The sequence below is a fragment of the Filicampus tigris genome, chromosome 8 (assembly GCF_054856515.1).
Source record: "Filicampus tigris isolate MCC_2025a chromosome 8, RoL_Ftig_1.0, whole genome shotgun sequence".
Taxonomy (NCBI): domain Eukaryota; kingdom Metazoa; phylum Chordata; class Actinopteri; order Syngnathiformes; family Syngnathidae; genus Filicampus; species Filicampus tigris.
In genome coordinates, this window is record NC_141224.1 from 5,188,448 (window position 1) to 5,209,965 (window position 21,518).

General features: G+C 42.2%; 1 protein-coding gene across 6 annotated transcripts in view; it reads left to right on the forward strand.

Moving 5' to 3' along the window:
• Positions 1–21,518, forward strand: part of kcnj14 (potassium inwardly rectifying channel subfamily J member 14) — a 32,446-nt gene extending 10,928 nt beyond the window's left edge. For 3 of the 6 annotated variants that reach the window (XM_086037192.1, XM_086037194.1, XM_086037191.1), the window contains 7 exons: positions 3,393–3,491; positions 7,457–7,505; positions 13,988–14,111; positions 14,357–14,700; positions 14,792–17,079; positions 18,189–18,506; positions 18,921–21,518. In XM_086037192.1, the coding sequence (XP_085893318.1) occupies positions 16,045–17,079; positions 18,189–18,506; positions 18,921–19,145 (1,578 nt within the window). In that variant the 5' untranslated portion in view covers positions 3,393–3,491; positions 7,457–7,505; positions 13,988–14,111; positions 14,357–14,700; positions 14,792–16,044 and the 3' untranslated portion in view covers positions 19,146–21,518. Of the gene's footprint in view, positions 1–3,392; positions 3,492–7,456; positions 7,506–10,232; positions 10,388–13,987; positions 14,112–14,356; positions 14,701–14,791; positions 17,080–18,188; positions 18,507–18,920 lie in introns of those variants that run through there. The other 3 variants (XM_086037195.1, XM_086037193.1, XM_086037190.1) reach the window with 3 other exon arrangements.

Sequence of the window (21,518 nt, forward strand, 5' to 3'; positions counted from 1 at the left end):
CCTAATATAACAAGATGTTTTGTTACGTGTTTTTTTAAATTTAGGAGAATAGCACTGTACTTTAGAAAGCATAATCAAAGAGAATGTTAAAAAATGAACTGGTTTTATAAATGTAAATCTGAATATTCATCTTTCCATCCCTCCCCTGGAATCTTTCGGCCCAGTGCTCAGCTGCCCGTCTTAATCATTTCAACGTATTGGAGATGTGGCTTTTTTTTCTTGGCTTTTCGGCCAAGGCAACTTAGTGTCTGTTATTCGCCACAGATGTTGAGACTGGACTGGTGTGTCGTGTCTACCGTTTCATGATTATCGGTGGGCCTGAGAGACATCTGCTCCTCAACTAAACTACGCATCGAACCGTTGGCGATTAGTCCACGCGAGTGTGTGCATAGATTGACAGCTCTCAAAAGTAAAAGATCAGCAGAAATAAGACTTTTTTTTTTTTCCCCGAGCAATTTGGAGACTGTGATCACATCCAGAAACGCTGATACTCCACTCGAAGTCCATTTTATATAACTTCTGATGTCATCGGCATCACAGTTTTCAGGTTTATTCACACTATTTAGAAAGCGCAGAAGAAAAAAAAATCACACAGAGGTTGATTCGGCACAGTGATGTTCTTCTCGGGCAGGAACTGTCAGATGCTCGGGGCATTGTGAGCAGCCACCAGTTGTCCTGTCACAACTCTCATATCTTCTTACGAAGATATAAGGAAGCAAATTCTTTTTTAAACATGTAAATATTGTGGGAGGACGTTCCAAAATCGAATTCTGCTTCGGTAAAGGCTTGGACCGGCACTGCTCCAGAAGCACTGGCAGCTTCAAATACCTGCTTGCTGTTCATCAGAGGCTTTTTAACAGCTGCTGTCTTAGTTTCATGCATTTGACCGACACAAACTTTCCTTAATGCGCCTTTATCGGAATGAACCCGTCGCTCTCTGAGTCACGCGCAGGGCATTGGACTACATGCTTTTCATCGGCTTTTTCCCCCATTATGCATAGCAAGTGCGGCTTGCTCAGTAATGTGGAATGACATTTCTTTTAGTCATTTTCCTTTGATTCATCGCGCTCAGGAAAGTAATTATCAAACGCGTCTCGGATTTATATCAGTGAAATAAAGTGAGACGTACGATTTTCTTTAGAAATATATTCAAAGTATAGGCTGCTGACTGATACCAGTGCGAGTATTCACTATTTGAGTACGCCTGTAGTACTTTTGAGATATACAATTTCATTGAACACAATGTCCCAAAAATGCGTAAAACTGCCACAGCATAACAGCAACGACTTCTGAGGTGGACTCGCATGATGTCAATTTTTTTTTTTGCATTCACTATTGTTGGTTGGTATCGGCAAGCCCGATGAGTACCCGATACCTTAAAATAAGGCCAGTATCGGCTCGATACTGATATCTGGCATCCGTACTCACCCAACTCTAGTATATAGTAAAAAAAATCTAGTATACAGTAATTAGGACAGAGTCTTTGCGAAAAGCAGTGAGAATTTGACACGTTTGGTAAAATAAATGCTAAAGACTTTTTAGCGTGGCATAACTTGGCCAACTCGAGAAGTCACTACTCATTTTCTGGTAAATATGTTCGCTTACTGTTGTAAAAAAAATTCCATTGCCGATTTTTATCGTATGTTTACTATTGCACTCAATGTTCCAGATGTTGTTTAAAAATCAAATCGATTGCGTTCAGTGCAAAAAGGTTTGCGTGAATCCGTAATATTTTTGCCATCATCAAAATTCAATACCGGCCCGATCCTACTTTGCAAAAAAACGGCAAATAGGTATTTCAGCAAATAATTGCGGGTGTTTTCCCCGACAAAAATCTGCGAGTAGGTGAATCCGTGAGTAGCAAATGGTGACTTTCCCAGAATAACAAAACTCAAATATTTATCTAACATGAATCCTCTATGTGCGGTATAGTAGTATAGAACATTTTCGCTTTTCAGTCATTTTAGTAAATTTGGGTTTGTGGCTTAAGAGACGAAACACCACAATCTTGATACCCTTAACAGAAAACGTTCCATCACCGTTTATGGCAAATTGGTTCGGACAGGCCACTCTTTGTGGGTTGTTCTCCATGTTTTCTTTTCATGTATGTAAGCACATAAGTGAAATGGAAAGCCGGAGTCTGTGGGAAAGGTAGACTTGCATAGGATCATTTCGCAACTAATCCTGGGTCAAGTTCAGATGGGCTTGCACGAGAGATTGATATGAGATTCGGTGTTTAATTTACGGACGGAATTATCTTAATAAGTCCTGTGTCAACATGTCCACATGTCAGTGAAGGGTCGGAAAGCGTGGGCAGAGCATGTGATCCGGCCCCAAAACCTCAACACATTAAATGCTTATATGATGTCTTAGAATGACCCACCGAGGACTGCATAAAATCTGAAATGGCCCCGGAAAGGAAAAAGGTTTCGAATGTAGCTTTAATAAGAGGCTTGACTTGTCACCGGATAAACGGGCCTTTCTGGAGTCCTCAAGCGTAGCTCACAGTTGCCTGTTATCCGCCCAGTTGTTTTTGGCCCGCCACATGTAGAGCCCACCGCCGCGCTTTGCCAGCTTCAAGAGGCCGGATGATTTAGTTGGGACTGGCCAGTTGAATGTGCGTGCGAAGCGAGCGCCGCGTCGGTTGGCTGCTTCATACATGTGCTGGCATATGCAAGACGGACAGAGACAGGCAGTAAAGTGGAGCGGGGATGGGTGGAAGCTGGAGGGGGGGGGGGGTGGACATACCTATCCCCACAGGGTGTGAGGAATTTGAAAAAATACCTGGCATAAGGATGCCAAAAGGGGGTGGGGGGGGGGTGTAGAGATATGAGACGTCCATGCCATCATGCAAGTAGACACAAATGGATATGACTTACTGATGTGAAATATAGAGAATAAAGTGATAAAGGGACTCCCATCGGCCTCGTACTGACTGAGATGTGTGGGAAATTAATATTGTTTAAGTTTGCAGGGGTTTTTTCCTTTACTTCTGAGAAAAAAAAAATACCCATAAACTTCAAGAAACGGCAAAGACACATTAAATTCTTTCTTGGAAGTCAAATACTGAAGTAGTGTAAAAGCAAATGGCCCCTCTGACACATTTCGTGAGACAGCACAGTACTCAAATGTTTGATTTTGGGTGCAATATATACCAAAATATAATATATTGAAATATGGTGGGGGGGAAAGGTTTTAATTTTTTGAAATCTGGTATAATTTAGATATTGTAGTATATGAAGACTTTCAACAGTCAGCAAGTTTCCATTAACTAAAAGAGTTGTAATTTTAAATCCATGATCATTATTTTGTCATGATCAGTGTTGTGTTGACTTGGTTTTGTGTCACGGTTTCCCTGTGTCCCTTTTTTCATGTCTTCTCTTGCTCCTTAGATTTTGGTTTCCAGCTGTTCTCGTCAAGCCAGTCCCTTGTGTCAACCTATCAGCTCCCTCCAGGAACTCGTGTTTTGTCCAGTTGTTCCTCGTTGTCTCGTAAGTTTGCTTGTATTTACCCGTATTTCCCTGTTTTATTTTTTTCTGTCTTGTTTCCTTTTGTGGTGAGTTTATTCCAGGTTTTGCTTTGTTGCTTTGAGAACTTTTTTTTTTTTTTTTATGAGTTCCCAAATATAGTTTGGTGCCCTGTAAAGGGTTTTTTTTGAAAACCCCAGTCCATGAGGGCATTTTATTAAGCCCGCCATACAATTCTAAAAACAAATAAAATGTCAAAAGGAAGTGTTACAAAAAGCCCGAAATTCATATAACCCACAAATGCTTATATGATATAAAAGTGCCCATTTCTTCATCTGTCGCTTCATATTTTTTTTCAAAAATAGAGTCTGCCCATCCTGACTGAAACTGAAAAGGCCCATCAAAGTAAATAGGTACCCCAGCCCTGCTTTACAGTGTTACATAAATGTAATAGCAAAACATCAAGTAGCACAAAATGAAAATGCTTGAGTGCCACGCTATTTATTTGTCACAGCACATCCATCTTGATCCCTACCGACACATTATATAATTAGATTTACCTGAGCTATGGGTTCGTTCTAGTGCTTTGACCCGCTCTTCATGCATTTCCGCTTGTTAATTATTATGCATCAATCTTACATATGCAAATTGTGGGGCACGGTGAAGGAGTTCAGTCCAAGCTCGCTACTGCAAACACTGGAGCGCAATGCTCAAGCCAACTCGGGCATTTCAATATAAAACAAATGCATACACAGTATTTTTTTTATTTCGGCGGGATTTACGCCGCTATTACGCCATTGCGAACCCCTCCGGCGTAGTTTCCACCCTTCTGAATATTTGTTACAAAACAAATTTAACTTTAACTTTAAAAATGCAAAATTAAGAATAAATACCAATATGGCTGCCGATATGGCTGTATTTTTTCAGTTTTGTTTCTTGATGAGTACTTTTTGAAAACCTGCTATGCCGCGAAACTCGCACCACGAAGTAGCGAGGGATTACTGTATTCTTTATTCCATGTATTGTAAATGCAAATTTCTACTGCAAATTGTGTAACTCGACAGTAATTATACAGTCAATTGTTATATACTTAATACATTATGTTTTATTTTTTCAAGAATATTTTCTATGCAGGCCCACTAGTTGTAACAAGGCATTCTGATTAATATTGCGTTTGTGGAATAAGTGTTAATCCAAGCGTTTTCAGCCATCTCTGGGGGCGGCCATTTTGTCACTTCTGTTGACTGAAAATGACATCACAACTGCTCAGGGCTCAGTTAACGACCAATCACGGCTCACCTGTTTTCTGAAGCTGAGCCGTGATTGGTCATTACCTCAACCCTGAGCAACTATGATGTCATTATCAGTCGACAGAAGTGACAAGATGGCCGCCCCTGATATGGCTAATAACGGGGTGGATTTTGACGCTTAACTCATATTCTACAAACGCAATATTAATCAAAATGCCGTTTTTCAACTAGTGGGCCTGCTGGGAACATATTCTTGAAAAAAATATGTTTGGGTTGACTTCCACTTTAAAATACATCGTACCGGCGATGCAGATTTAAAAGATTGAAATTTAGAATTGTGTGCTAATTGCTACAAGTGTTTTGCTTGTAGAACTCGGTTTGATGATGTCATCGGACACCAGGGCTGTCGCCCTGTGAGGAAGAATTTGAAAAGGAGCCCATTGCTATTGTAGTTGAAGTTAGATTGGCAAGGACGGTGGATTTTGAAGGCCCTTTGATGGGACAAATATTAGAATTTAGGTCATGAATGTAGACCAGTGCTTCTGATAGTGTTTAGTTCTTTTGACACATACTGTGTGTCTAAAATATATCACTCCTAATCGTGGGAGCAATTGTTCCCTCAGGTTTCTTAGTGGAGTTCACAAAATGTCCAGCTTGTAAAAACAGAACCGCGCTTGAGACCGCACACGCACCCCCCTTGCAAAAACAGCCTTTGTTTTTTAGTGTATCTTAGTGTATTTATGCAGCCCACCCAAATGAATGGTCTGTAACGTGTCCAATCAGCAGGGAATCCCGCCAGGACGGACGGACGTCCGACCCCTCCCTCCACCCGTAAACATTAACGGCTCCCTAACCTCTCCCTGGGCGTCCTTGCCTCCCGCCTTCATTTAATTAATTTGCATCGGTGTTTCTTTGCACTGACAAATGACCGTCCTCAGTATCATAGCCTTGATTAAATGGGCGGACATTTTCTTGTGTGACAAATGGTTGCTGGATCAGACTGATTCACAATTCGTGATGAGTTATTGATTCCCTCGGGCTGGTGACCATCAAATTTTCCCAATCCTTCTTCGTTACCAAGTCAGGAGTGCAGTGGTACTGTCTTTCCTGCGAAACAGTTTCATTAGAATTCACCATATGATTCTCTGTATTTCCCTGAATTTCCCATTAATAGCCATTTTAGCTTATAGGATGGATTCGTAATTCATGTCCATTTGCTTATACAATGACGCCTTGAGTTACAAGTTGAATGCGTTCTGTGACCATGCTTGTAACATGAAACACTTCAAATCAGTCCCAAAAAACATGTTTTTTAATAGGAAAAGCCTAGTTCTCCTAGTTTGGATGAATGTCATCTTCATTTTCTTTCTTTTATTGAAGGGGGATAAAAAAAAAAAGATTAGAATTGGAAACATGATATTTAGGAAAAAAATGTTTTATTATAAAGTCAAATTGCCCAGCCCTACTGTGAGTTTTGTTGAATGGTCTCTCTAATGACCATGACATTGATGCTTGCTTTGGTAGCCTGTCTCTATTGTTTTATATTGGGTGTTAGCATTAGCATAGCAGGCCAGTAGACTTTCATAAGCCAAAGTTAGTATACCAAAATACACATCGTGTATATCTCCTTTTTTTTTTATGTTAGTTTCAAAGTTAACTTCAAGTGGCAGTGGCAATTAACAGCTCGAAGCAAGCACTTGGACTCTTGTTTAAAGTATTGTTTACAAAGGACTATGTGCCAAACTTCTGTTTGTTGTGAAGTAACTAGTGTGTGTAAAATTTTTGTTTGCAACTCAAGGCCCAAAAAAAAAAAAAATCAGCTGAGCGACAGGTCATACCTTGAAAAACTCGCAAGTCCAGGTCCCACTGTATTTTTAAGCGGTCCGATATCACTGTGTTGATGTTTACTGAATACCTGAACTAACCAGCCCAAAATGCACATACAGTTGACGAGTGACAACTAGAGAAATTGTGAAATGTGGAATAGTTCACAGGTGCCAGAGGTTGTTGACACAAAAAACTGTGGTTATGCAAGTCATACAGTGGTGGATCACGAGAGCAAAATCATACACAGTAAATGTTTGAAGAAAAAAAAAAATCAAGCTGTTTTTTTTTTCTGAATTTCCTAATATTCGTCTTTCTTCACTTTCTGGAAAGGAATAACAAATATTTCTTCTCAGATTGATTTGCTGCTAAATGTAAGGGGTTTCCAATGGAAGCAAAAGTGATTTTAAGGATTTTTTTTTTTTAAAGATCACTTTATAATCACTTTTGTAACTGTGCATCATCTATTGGCATGTTTTGAAGGTAGATCCAGTGCAACTCTTTAGGGTGTGCTTTAATCCCATCGCCAGATATCCAATTCATATTAGTCTTTATGTCCCTCTTTGGACAAGGCTTGATTCCAATTGTAGCATATCCCATTTAATTCATTTTCCCCTCTTTGCGTTGCCGTGATGCATATCCATATTGTGCCGCTAGGGAGCAAAAAAAAAAAAAAGTCTGACTTGCATCAATTGAACCTAGTAGCGTAAATCCAGCCTCAGTGACAGTATTCCCACATGATCTCAAACCAGCCTAATATGCACATAGCCTCTGCTATGTGCTAAGCGGAAGTTCTCAGATATGTTTTTTGCAAAAATATGTGCCAGCACTAGTCGAAACACAGTATTCTGATTAATATTGCATTTGTGGAATATGAATGAAGCAGAAAAATCCACCTGTTTTATCCATCTGTAGTGCCACAGGCTCAGCTTGCAAGCGTCACGTGACCACACCCAGAAAACAGGTGAGCCGTGCTAATTGAACGTGTTGGAAAATGACTGATGGTTGATATTTATGTTCACAAATTTACATTTTAGGCTGCTTTCTCCTCCAAGTGACTGCAATGAAAAATTCCCATAAAGTCAATCTGGCATTGTTTCAGGACGTGAACTTGTGAAAGACCCCCGAGGCGTGAAGCTCCACAGTTAGCGTGTTGACACAGCTGCTGATTTTAAACGCGGTTTGTAATTAGGCGCAAATACCAGGTGTGTAGCAACTTGTGTTCTACTCCAAATCGGCTAATTGTCTGCTGAGAATCAAACCACACTAACAAGAGCCTCCTCCTCTCTGAAACAAAAATTGTTTGAACCTGCCCACTGGTGGCTTGTTAAGGTTATTGCAGCCAAAAATAATAACGACGTCATCACACTGTGAATCACTGATGAAGGCTGCCAGCACCAAGGATTGTTCCTTATGTCTGACTAATATCTAAAGTCAAGTTTACGTCAGCATTCCCATTGACTGCTGTGCATCAAATGGATCATTTTATAGCCACAGTATGGAAGTAACCCATGTTTGACTTAAAGAGTGGAAATGTTGGCTCAGGGGTGAGCTCTTTAGCTATGTGAACCGCTGGTGGTTTCGGGCCTCATTACCAGTCGCACAATCCAAATGGAAAGTTCTTTCTCAGATGAACACGTTTCTCATTGTTTTAGGTCACAGCGTTTTACACACACAAATGAGGCTCATTAAACCACAAAGAAGACTTATTGCGGTGCAACAAAGTCGAATGTGCAGAGAGTCTCACCAAACCCCGAACTGCCGTCATGCGTGAGGTCATTCCTGCGCATTTTGTGAGACTCCAGGAAGGACAGAGAGCATTTAAAGCAGGGAAGCAGATAAAAGCGTTTAATAGAACAATTTTCTTGCTTTTTGGAGGCCCTCTAGTGGCCAGGGAGCACCAAGCAGCCACTAAATTCGCTTAACCCCACCCCCTTGCAAATATGTTTTTGTTTTTAAATTAGGTAAAGTAGCACTCTGTCCTTTTGTACTTTATAAAAACATAGAGCAATAACATCATTCAATAGAATGTAAAACATTAAAACGTGATTTAATGCTACAATCCAATTCAGTGTGCTGCTCCTTCTGTGCCCGCCCGCCTCGCCGCCCAGGAGGCAGAGCTGTATATTACATCATATTATTGTTGTATATTGGGGTTGTAATACCACAACTATCGATGCTGTTACTCTCATATTTTTAATTGATTGTACATTCCAAAAAAATACAAGATCAAACCGGTAACATTTCATGTTTTGCAACTTTGCAACATGAATAAGCCGTGCTACCTATGAAACTGCCGCGGCTAGCAGCGCATTTCTTCTGCTCGTTAGTTAATTAGATTAACATGATTAATTATGAGAAAAAAAATACAAATCAGAGGTCAAGCAGTGTCATAGAAGAGTTTGTCTTCTACTGTATTTGACTTTCCCTGACTTTTATGCCACAGATTCTAATATTCTGTTGAACATTTGACAATCAGCAAAGTGAATTCAGAGATTTGTTTCTTAGTACATTATACAGGTTTGAAGATAAGTGCTAGAAACATGTGCAAAGACTGAGAACTATGTAGTTCATAATTTTGGCAGTATAGCATAAAAACTGCTTTTCACCCTTTCGATGAGTCCACTGACATGGTTGCATTAGAGTGCCTCGTTGTCGACTAGAATTGATCACATACTGACAGGAATTGCCCCCCCCCCCCCCAAAAGTCCGACTTGACAGCCAGTGTGCGGACCAGGGCTTTGGGCTATCGTGGCTGCTTTAGAGTGCCTCGTTATCACAGCGTGGGAAATCCCTGCAAATGTTTTTCTTCATGATTTTGAAGGCTCATGTTGTATACTTGGCATTTTCTAATCATTCAAGTGTGGCAGGTTTGGTAACGACACTCATTTCTTAGAAGACATTTATATTCACTTAACAGAGATTTTAATATCAGTGAAGTGCCATGCGGAGTGGCTGCAAGCAGTCAGCCTTATCCTGGTAAATTTCACATCATCTTCGTCATCGTCACGCTCTCCTATGTGACTCCTCCCTCGCTGGCTCGCAGCCTCTAAACCACGCCCCCACTGTTTTCCACAGGTCAATCATGCACACACACACGCATACACACTTATGTAATATAAAATGATAGTCTGCCTGGTGGCATATAATCTGCGATGATTCACTTTGTCATCCGCCCCAATGAGTTGGCATCGAAGCCTTTACATTTTTCAAAGCTCGTGTGACGTACGGATGCGCGGGCCGGTCGCAGCAGCTGTTTGACTCCTTGAGCCGTCTGATGCCTATTTCCACATATGACACATGTTGGCATCACTGCAACGTCTTGACTGAGATTAAATGAGATTAAGGGAAAAGTAAACACACAACAGTTGTTCTCTCGCTCTGCCTCTCATTGTCTTTCTCTCTCACACAAACACGAGTACACGTGCAGTTAGAATTTGGAATTAAAATGATTTTTTACCGGCATTGACCTATTCATGGAATGTGTATAAACATGCATGATGTATATTTCTGTCACCAGACGCAACGCAAAGTAAACTACTTTTAGGATTACAGTGGATATTAAAATATGTATTTACAATGTTCACATTTTTTTAAAATTCTGTGATGATTGACTTCTCCTCCATATAAGATCATGCACTATTTGAACGAATCAGGACTGTGCGACAAGGTCAGTGGCAGTGGCGTGCGCGCGCCACAGGGGACATCGCGCCTCGGGAGCGCGCACGCGAAGGCAGGAGGACAGTTGACGCGGGCACGCAGCTCGAGCAAGCTCCTATAAATTGTTACCTTTCTTCAAACTCTTTCAAATTGCGCCAAGATTCCAATATGAAGTTGCCCAAGGAGGTGAGTGGAAGTTCATTTTCATTGCTTAAAAGTTTGTCAAAATGTACTTGTTGCTTACTTATATGCAGTGTTTTAAATTGCAATTCCGAGTCGTGGGTGGTGTGAACTGTTTGTTGGTTAGTTAGCTTGCTGTGAAATGAAAAGAAAAAAAAAGTCTTTTAAAATTGAATAACCAGCTTTATTGAAGTCACTTTGGGTTGACACACTACCAGAGTTTTTACTTTGATTGACAAGATTTTTTTTTCAATCTGATACCAAACAAGCTATAAAACGGTTTCTTCCCAGCATTGATTTGCATCAATGCGGGAAAATAAAAGTGGGTTCTCTCAGGAAACAAATGTACATGGAAAACATGTAAAAACAGTTCTTCAAAAAAATAGAGTGGTACAGGTGAGATCAGGCAACAAAATATTTACGGTTTGGAAGCACATACCTCGGGTCAAAAATGCCCAATATGTTGATAAATCCTCACTTTTGCAACATACGAATTAACAACACACTTTTGGAAATGTTCAGCGCAACTAACTCCATGATTGCCTTCCGCGGGGCTTCGTTCTTGTCGTTCAGGAAAACAACGTGAAAATGATTCTGCTCCCGTTGTCTGTTAGCGGGATTTAAAGTTGCTTTTTTTTAAAAAGAGTCACGAGAAGGATTCTGAAAAGTCGTTAACTTGGCAACAATGGCTGGTTTCCTCAACTAGTGCCTCTTTGCGCCCGTGTCGTTAGCGCAAGCAGTGCATTTCGGTGACTGTTTTTTCCCCCCCCCAAAACCGCCTGAATTGTGGGCAAATTTGGACGTTCTACTATAATAGAGGGCGAACAGGCTGTGGTGATTATTTATTGTTGAGTTCCAAGTATTTTCTTAATTAGAAGCCTGCAGCATCTTAGCTCCCACCCAGATTAACAGTCGGTCGTCGCCACACGATGACCTCCATTTTTGCACGCGGCCGACTGGGGGATAGAAGCGGAGGAGTTTCAATTAGACGGAATGAGGCTGGCGGCCAAGACAAGTGCACGCATATGCTTGTTATCGGCCACTAAATAAGGAGGTGTGCGTGTCAGTTTCGGAGCTCACATTGTTTTACCTAACGCAACCTCGATCAGAAAATGTTCCAGTGGACTGGAACAGCATTACGCGAGCACTCTTATTGATCAGACTGTCTTAAAAAAAAAAAAAAAAAAAAGGACACTAAATTATTATCATGTAAAACGCAATTACCTCTCTTACGCGCGCTACATCTTTTAAGTAATATCCAAATGTGGTTCGTAAAGCTCATTAAAATACTATGCAAGCGCTACAAAGTAAACAGGCCTGAGTAACAAGCGAGAGCTATGTGACAAGAGAGAGGTCTAATCCGTGCCCTGGTTTCAAACCACCACCGATCAATTGCCATGTATTGACGCGTGCATATTTGCAGTGTCGTGGGTCGGTTTGGTTTGATGTTGTAACATTGTGTGAACAGTATTGATGAGTCCGAGCTTACTAAAAGCATCAAACTAAACATGAGGTGAAAAATAGCATGGCGGAAATGGAAAGCATTGTCCGTGTACAACAGTGTGAAGAAGTGACGTGTATTCAGTCACTCACACTAAAATCATATCAATCCAGTACAGTAGTAATCTGTCCACCGAACACTTGATTAATATCTGATAATCTGGAGGATTTAAAGGCACAAGAGGTGGTTAAAGAAGAGCGTTTCTAGTGAGAGAGGTGGCTCACTGGTTTAAAGATGCAATTGTTCCCATCCAGCATAAAACTACAAAAAAGTGTCCAATGTCATGAATGTGCCTGCATTGATTGAATTTTTTTTTGTTTTAAACATGGAGTACAAAAAGAAAAACAAAGAAGTCAAAACATTTACAATTCAAATAATATCCCATCGTGAAACATTGCGTGCTGCCGGTCTGATACAGTATGCTATCTTGAAATGGGCGAAATGAATCGTTTGAATGATTACTTTAGCCACCGCATTTTGACCTGCCTGCTTCAGTCAGACTTGGTTCATCAGAAATGTACTTTTTATTGTCGATCATCTGCTCAAAACCTCGTAGGGCTGTGTTTTATACCACATAGAAATAATTTGGCAATCAATAATTCTCTCAGTTATGCCATTGGCTGATGAAGTAATCAGATAATAATTGATTTTACCGTATTAATCGACAAAATGTGCGTTGTGAGGTACAGGCAGTGTTATTATTGCCCATTTTGGGTCGCCAACCTCACGCTCAATTGTATTACGTGGCGTATGGCTTTAAAAGACAGGTGAGTGATGTGGGCGTCATGTAATGAAAGTAGAGTCAGCTATTTGCGAGCTCAGGTTAGCGGCTGGCTTTTAACTGGCTAATGCTGCCGTTAACGTTTGACAGTCTGCATCAGTTGCGGCCATTGTGTATGAATCTTCATGTGTTTATTTTGTCCTTGCTTGTCAATAAAGAAATTGATTGTGCATCGGCGGCTGTATCGATCTTGACCTTTTTTGCGAGGGTTTTACAATACGTTCAAACTAGTGGTGCTAGGCTATATTTAATTAGCTAACAATGTCGACATGAACTTTTGTCAACGATTGTAGTTTTTCTCTTGTGTATTGCAATAGACACTTTGCACTTTAACTTCTTTGTGTGAATTGATCCCAAACTTTGGACATTATTTGTCTTTTGCGCATTCTTTCCTCCTGATTAATCAGAGTCGACGTGGTTTCTTAAAACCAAAAAATGGTGAGGGGCTTTTCTCTTTACTGTGTTGAACGCCCTGGCAGCAAATCAGCATGTAAACGTCATTATAGAACGAGTTCTTTTCAAATAGGTCATAAAGTGGAGGTTTGCATCAAACAGTGATGGATTTTGTTACATGACACCATAACTTTACATTTCCCTTGTGGGATTTGCCATTCACCCCTGAAAATGTTTTGCACTACACTGTCTTTTGTAGCAGCCGGAACATCTGTCAGCCTTCATCAGTCACTTTTAAGAGTGTGAACTGCTATTTGTTCAGTGACGGGCTTCACGCGTGACCCCGGGCACGTTACTTCACAAACCACCTTACTTTGATAAGATAAAGCAACACATGGACGTTGACATCGTATCCCGCAACACACACACTCTCACACTTCCTTAATCACCTCTTCGAGGTAACTGTCATCGGTCGTCCAGCGACACTCGAGTGGGGGCACGGTAATGGATATGGCAGACCAGTGTTGGGCTCAAGTGTAGTGCGGCCATCAAGGTCAGGACTTCCTGCTTTGGGCCTTTCGTCAAGCAAAGAAATACCGACTTAGTTACGAATAGGTCTCGTTCATTTAGGGCTTATTTGTGCCTTTTAGTTGTTCGTGGCAGTGCCGTGGGTGCAAATGACTACTGTGATTGACTTCATGTGTGAAAAGGGGTGGGTCTTGGGGTCATTGCGCAATCTACAGGTTTAACTGTTGTATTCAATGAACAATGGCAAACAGTTACTCTCTCCCCAGTAAAGCGAGTGGAATGGCTGTTTTCGCGCATACTTTCATCGTACACGTTCAGATATTTATCTTGCGGTGAGTCGTGTAAATGTATTGTCAAATGATTACACAATCTCCATTATTTTGTTATTTGAATCTCTTCCCAGGCTCAAAGACAATAACGAACCTCTGTGGGATGTTCTTGAGATAGGGCTGACTCATCTGTGAAAAAATAAAATAAAATAATAACAAAATCCACACGGGAAAAAAAAACAAAGGACTGCATTCAAGGTAAGCGTCTGATCATCTGTTTTTGCAATGACCACTTATGATAAAACGTCGTGCAGTCAAAAGGAAACGTACATTGTGGTTGTCCATACCGGTAGTCTGCAATTTACAACAATGTTCCGTCCAACCAGTGAGTCATAAAGTCATTTGGATCATTTGGATGTGAATTTTACTGCTGCTACTTTTTTTAGAGATGGAACTGGCCTTGGCTAACTGTCTTTATCATTGTGTCCCAAATGTCTTTTTAGGCCTTGCCGTGTGTTAGACAAGAGCATCCTCGAGTAAAGTGAGAGAAAACGGACAACCCAGCAAAGGAAGTCAAGTGCAAATTCGGCATCGTCGTCTCATTGCTTTTCCTGAACATGTGTCAGAAGGGAAAGTCAGCGCACCAACAAAGATGAACCCATACGTCACTTCCCATTTCAGGAGGGATCTTTTTCCTCATTTTCATTTGTTGTAGTACCATGCAGGAATCGCATGGATAATCTTGCATATATACAGTTATATCCGTAGCTTCCATTAAGGAGTTGAAAGTAAGTGTTTGGTTTTGTCCAAAGGATTTCATGATGTGATCTAGAAATGACGATGAAAGGTAAATGGCAACTCTACCCGTGTTTTCATCGCATAACCCCGTGCGAGCGCGTTTATTCACAAGTGTTTCCTCATTTTCTCCTCTTTGCCAGATATCCTGATGTCCGGTTGGCCTTTTGCGAGCCGGTTGAAAGCGGGAATCTGAGCCCAAGACTGATCTTCTCAAAGCCATTTTACTCTCTCCGCCACCCATAAGACTCAAACTGTAAAACTGTCTTCTTTCCGTCTTCAGGTGACCTGTGCACTAAGCATTTGCCGCTTCATAAATCTTCCAACTAGTACGGTTCTTTCCAGGCTCAAGTGCAAAGTAATCACTCTCTGCTATTTTCTTCCCTCTATATCTTGATCAGGCATAGGCGATATCTCAGCATTTGATGCTGAGCTGTAAAGGAGGTATGTCTGATCAGGTATAGACTCATCTGATTCTCTTGATTTCTTGCATAAGGTAGTATAACCTTGGGTAAATTTACGACGGCAGTCGGGCGGATATGGAGACCTTTGAAGACAACATGGCAAGTTGTTAAAGCCGTAACCCGGTCGAACGGGAAGAGATGGCTATCAAAAGTCTTCTAGTTGGATACGCCATGCGACATCGTTCTTGACTTCTAAAAACAGATGCCCGTCTTGACAGACTATAAATGATGTGAAACAGATTTGTTGGTTGATTCAGGAACATGAGTTGGGTATTTAATGTATTCAATGTGCTGTTTTTTCCTTTTGTCACGCTAAAGCCAAGGGATTATGAAACTTTGAAGGACAATATCGTAAGAAACGGCATGTTTTTCTCTTTTCAACTGCATGCTAAGCTATTTTATCATATCTCCCAGATTATTTGTCTGCGTCCAGAGTTTGCGCCTACTCCCAGTGTTTGCCAGATATCGTAGCATCTGTCAAACGGTGCCTGAAATTGTCTCCTCTTGTGTTTCTCGAAATTGAGCAAACCCTGCATGTTTTTTCATGCCTGTCGATGTCAATCCAGCCTCGCAAATTCATTTGTGCCAGTCCATATACGCCGAGGTACCCCTACCGTCGTTGCTTTTAGTTTTCTTCAATGTATGGACAGTGTTCTTCCACGGACACACCAGCGGATGTACTTGATGAAACCATTTTTTTCCTGCGAGATCTATCAATGAGAGGATCGTTCTTGGAAACGACGTGGAAAAGGACGCCCGCGACATGTAACTGACCAATGACTTTGAAGGGAACTCTCCGGTTACCGTTGGCCGATATGGATTCTGATGATTTGGTTTTTCGGCCGCACTGAAGACTTGACACCGTCGTTGACTACAGCGCACAACTCGACGAGCTCTCGCGTTGACCAAAAGTTGAGACTTGAGAGTGCGTGATGGGCGCGGCGCGTGTGAAACGGCGCTTCAGTGCTGTGGTGGATGGGCCAGTAGAGGAGGAGGAGGTCATGAGGCTGGCACAGAGTGCAGCCGACACGGCTCAGGCAGGCGGGAGCCCAACTGGTTCCCCAAGCGGCCCCTCTCCGACCCACGCCATCAATGGCGTCGCCCTGCCTCTTGACTGCGATGCACGGAGGCAGAGCGCCGCAGGAGAGTCAGCGGGGGGAGAAGGCGGGGAGAGAACGGGGGCGATGTGCTCAGACCCGAGGAGGGGAAGAGGAAGTAGTGTAGGAGGAAGAGGGGAAGGCCGGTCCGGCTCCGACCAGGACTCCCGTTCTTCCCCCTCCACCACGAGCCGCTGGCGCGCCAAGCGCGCGGGCCGCCGGCCCCGAAAGCGCTTTGTGGGCAAGGACGGACGCTGCAACGTTACCTTTGTCAACATGAGCGAGAGGGGCCAGCGGTATCTTAGTGACCTCTTCACCACCTGCGTGGACATCCGCTGGCGCTGGATGCTGGTCATCTTCACTCTCTCCTTTCTTCTCTCCTGGCTGCTCTTTGGATTTGCCTTCTGGCTCATTGCCTCTGCGCACGGGGACCTCTCCGCTCGCCTCGCCCCCGTCGCCGGCACCTCGGCGTCAGGAGAGGCCGGTCCTGGAGGGGAGAGCGACGGAGAGGCGGCGTCGGTGGCGGAGGAGCCCTGCTTCCTCCAAGTGAACAGTTTCATGGCGGCCTTTCTCTTCTCGCTGGAGACGCAGACGTCCATCGGTTACGGATTCCGAAGCGTGACCGAACAGTGTCCCCTGGCGGTGGTGGCGGTCGTTTTGCAGTGCATCGTGGGCTGCATTATTGACGCCTTCATCATCGGGGCAGTCATGGCAAAGATCGCCAAGCCCAAGAAGCGCAACGAGACCCTGGTCTTCTCCGAAAGCGCCGTGGTGGCCCTCAGGGATGGCAAACTGTGCATGATGTGGAGAGTCGGAAACCTGCGCAAGAGTCACCTGGTCGAGGCTCACGTCCGAGCGCAGCTGTTAAAGGTAAGTGACAGGACGTTGATAATGACCGGACAGTGAACACCTGCTATCCGTGGCGGCTCGGGAGTTTGACAGATTCGGGTTGGCCACCACTTGGTCACTATTTGAGGACACGTGGCTATTCGTCTTAATAAAATGTCAAGCACATACAGTATTGAGGAAAAAAACCGAGGTATAGGTCAACAAATGGAAAAATCCGAGACAGTATCTATCAACACCTTGGCTGCAGCCGTGAGTGATTGCGAGAGAGATAAAAGAGATAGACAAACAGAGTGCCGAGACCATCTGGCCTGTATTCTGTGGTCTGGAGTTAATGAGAGCTTGTTTTATTCTCCCTCTGGGGGTTAGGAAGATTTACCATGGATTAATTTGCCCACTCTTCCTTCACCATTGTCCCGTGTCATCTAATTTTTCCGCCTGTAAAATATATCAACGTTGCTGTACTGATACTGAAATTTGTACCACATTTCAACCTAACAAACTCAACTGTGAGAAAAGTGCGTGCGAGTGGGGATGCTGTCAAATTTTATCCTCGGGGGGGGGGGGGGGAAATCTGTGAAGGTAGTATGTGATCTCTCTTAATAGCACAGCAAAGAGAAAAGGGCAGATGGGATTAGGGTTTTTTTTTTCAGGATCCCAAAAATACAATTGTAAATACTGTGAGTGGATATGATTCCCGAGCAAGAGTTGGATCCTTGATAAGACTTGACAGTATTTGATTCGTGGAAATAGAAGCGACATGATTTCAAATGCCAGCGGCACGGCGGGCGAGTGGTTAAGCACGTCTGCCTCACAGGGTCGGAATCCGGGCTGCGGCCTACCTATGTGCGGAGATTGCGTGTTCTCCCTGTGAAAATACGTGTCCCCAACTCTCGCTCAAAGTTGCCTGGGAATGGCCCCAGGATAGCTCAGATCGATTAAAAAAAAAAAATCGCAGCTGGGCCCAGTTTTAGCCACACTACCCAAAACATTTTTAGAACTCAGCGACTGTTTAACCATCACTTGCATCTGGTAACAGTTCCAGATAACATTTTAATCAAAGTTTTTAATGTTATCCACTGTTTTTTTATTATTGTTTTTTTTTTAATTTCTGTTTCCCGCCTTGGCAACAGTCTAGGGTGACACCAGAAGGAGAGTTCCTTCCATTGGACAACTTGGACATCAATGTTGGATTCGACACGGGCACCGACCGGATCTTCTTGGTCTCGCCGGTTACAATTGTCCACGAGATCAACGAAGAGTCGCCTTTCTTCGAGATGGACCGCAAGACCCTGGAAAGTGATTCGGAACTGGAGGTGGTGGTGATACTGGAGGGCATGGTGGAGGCCACAGCGATGACCACGCAATGCCGCAGCTCCTATCTGGCGTCGGAAATCCAGTGGGGGTATCGTTTTGAACCTGTGCTCTTTGAGAAGAAGGACTGCTACGAGGTAATAACCGTAACCGTTCGAAAAAACTGTAACGATTAGAAGAGGGATTTGCAAGCTAGCTCGTGATGTTATCATCTTTCACACAGAGATTTTTTTTTTAGGTGTGGGGGGTGTACCCAACCTTTAGTTTTTTTTATGGGAAAATGCTTAATGGTCAAGAATCTTCTGCGAAAAACTGCAACTATTACTGCAGTTTACTGAGACAGTTGTGAAATTCTTCTTCATGTCTGTATTATGTGTGTCTCTCTGTATTATACTGCCCCCAGGGGGCCAAGGCGCGCCCACCAGAAGGAGAAGCACATTGTCCATTGATTTGAAGCAAAAAATGTCAAAACCGTTTGATTAAAAAAAATAATAATAATAACCGGGTGGGGCATATGTCTAAACCACATGTTGTTCTTCTCTTTTTTCCAGGTGGACTACTCATTCTTCCATCGCACATACGAAATCCCAAACACGCCCTTGTGTAGCGCTAAGGAGCTTGCGGAGATCAAATACATCAAGAGCTCACGCTCATCATTCTGCTACGAGAACGAAGTGGCCCTGCAACTCGTTTCTCCTGAGGACGAACCCGACCCAGACCCCGAGTGCCATGCTGCATCAAACCGGAAACTTTCGGACCACCTCCACTACAACTGAGAAACAGACTAGAATCGAGAGGCAGGTTTGGAATGACTCTACTCTGTGACCTTGTTGGCTGATTGGTCCTGGCAATCTTTCAAAATCATTGAAAATTTGAGTCTGCTGAGTCTCAATCTGGCCCATCACCACTGCAGCACACCCATCGCAGATGGGACAAGCAACAGTGCCCTACGGTGGCCGTAACTTGCAACTGCATGTCCAGCGGCCCACCTCACTGGAAGAATTTCAGTTGAATTTGGATGCAGTGAATGGCCGTGTATCCTCACAGGTACACCTCAGGAATGTATCTCAGTGTTATGCTGATTTATCATCGTTATTTTCATATGGTAAGTATGTACAGTATATTTTTAGTCGGTTGAGTGCGGTTAACGTATCAGGCATCAATTACGTGGAGAAAGTGACAAACTAGCAGCGGTTTTGAGCTTCTCCATGTAATTACTGTCTGTAAGGCTTTTTTTTTGTTTTTTACAGTATGCAGAAACATGACATGATTGTGACTTTTACTTTAATTTAAATTCTTCCACTATGCAGTGAACCCCCGTTTATTGCAGCGATATGTTCCATACCAACCCACGATAGGTGAATATATATATATATATATATATATATATATATATATATATATATATATATATATATATATGTATATATATATTAGCTGTTCCTCCTTGTTGCACAAAAGCACAACGTTAGTTTGGGATGTAGAGGAACATTAACCCTAAAAGTGTCTTGATATGTATAAAGTATATTTTCCTACTCTGAAGAAGTGGTGGTGAGGTGGACTTGTTCTGATGATTTGCCTTGCTTGGGTTAGTTAGTTAAATCTGTATGGAAACAAATACATCCGTGTTAATCTATACTCCATTTTCCTTCTGATATGTTACAAGTGGTTCGCATGCTGTGGCTATTTATAGTGGGGGTGGTGCCTTTGAGCCACATCTGAAGCTGACCCTTGAACTGTAGGAGTCGTTTTCGAGTTTCTTCAAAGCTTTATTTCGAATGTCACCTGTGTTAAGTAAAGCAACGAATGAAGTGAATGTGCCCTATGCTGCAAAAAGGCGTGATTAATTGATGTTCCCCGGCAAGGTTTGTGTTTGTCTACACAAGCCACAAGATGGCGGCTAACCACTGCTTTTGGCTAAATGAAACATCTCAACTTACTTCAATATATAGTTGCTTGGCACTCAGATGCCACAAGATGGCGCCAAACCAGATCTTATTATCCCACTAAAAAGCCTAACAATCGTTTTTATCATGTGTTTAATAGAGAAAATAGCACCTTTTAGTTGCACTTTTTAAAAACATAACGTGATAACATAATTAAATAGAATGCAGAAACTTACACATCCTGTGCATCATGATTAATTGATGTGTGGCTCCTTGTGATGTGCACACCTTGGCCACCAGAGAGCAGCATAATACAAACATACGCGTATACATGAAGGAGCCAGTCACAAAATCTCAGCAAGATGCTGTAATATTAGTCGTTTTTTGCAAAGGATAAAGAATATATGCCCGTGAGTACTGTTATATTGTCGAACAGGAGGATAAATCCACATATAGGTGAATCACCAATTGGAGGGAAGCAATTTATTTGTACTATACTAACTAAAGCTATTTGTATTTATTAATTGTTATGAGTGTAACGTTTCATTGTTTCTCATGGTAAGCTTACAACCTCCATTCCGATTCTTTTCACTTTAAGAATACATGGGAGATTAATATCAGTGATGAAGCGTTTGCCTCTGTCCTACTGTTACTGCGGTTGGGAAGGTTTTGTAACCTATGTGTTTGAATGTTGTCATTTGTTGTGTCTTCCCATAAACGTCCACCCTCAAGTTCTATTTATAGGCTGCACGGTGGGTCATGGGGCCTGCCTTCACTTCTGTGAAATGTAACTTGAACTTTAGAGCACCATCACTTTAGCACTTTGTTTTCAGCATTGCATAAAAATTGTGACGTCTACTTTTTAATCATGTCACCTCTTCTATGTCTTTAGACCAGGGGTGGACAAACTTGTGCTCAAGGGCCTCCTTATTATTTTTTTAAATGGACAGATGGGACAAGTCATTTGTAGAGGTAAAAAAAAAAAAACAATCATTATAATTAAAGATACGCTAAAATGTGTATGTGAGATTTTTTTTTTTTATGGGCCAAAAATGGAGCGGACCATACTTTGCTCACCACTTATTTTGATGTTTTATTTCTAAAATTTACACATTTGTGAATTCATATTATAAAAATGTATTTCCATATTACATTTAGAACTGCTTTTGGCATACTGGGCTTCCAAATGAAACTGACTGTGTGAGAACAAATAAATCAAGGTTGAATCACTTATTTTGAGTTATTCAACTGACACAACTGAAA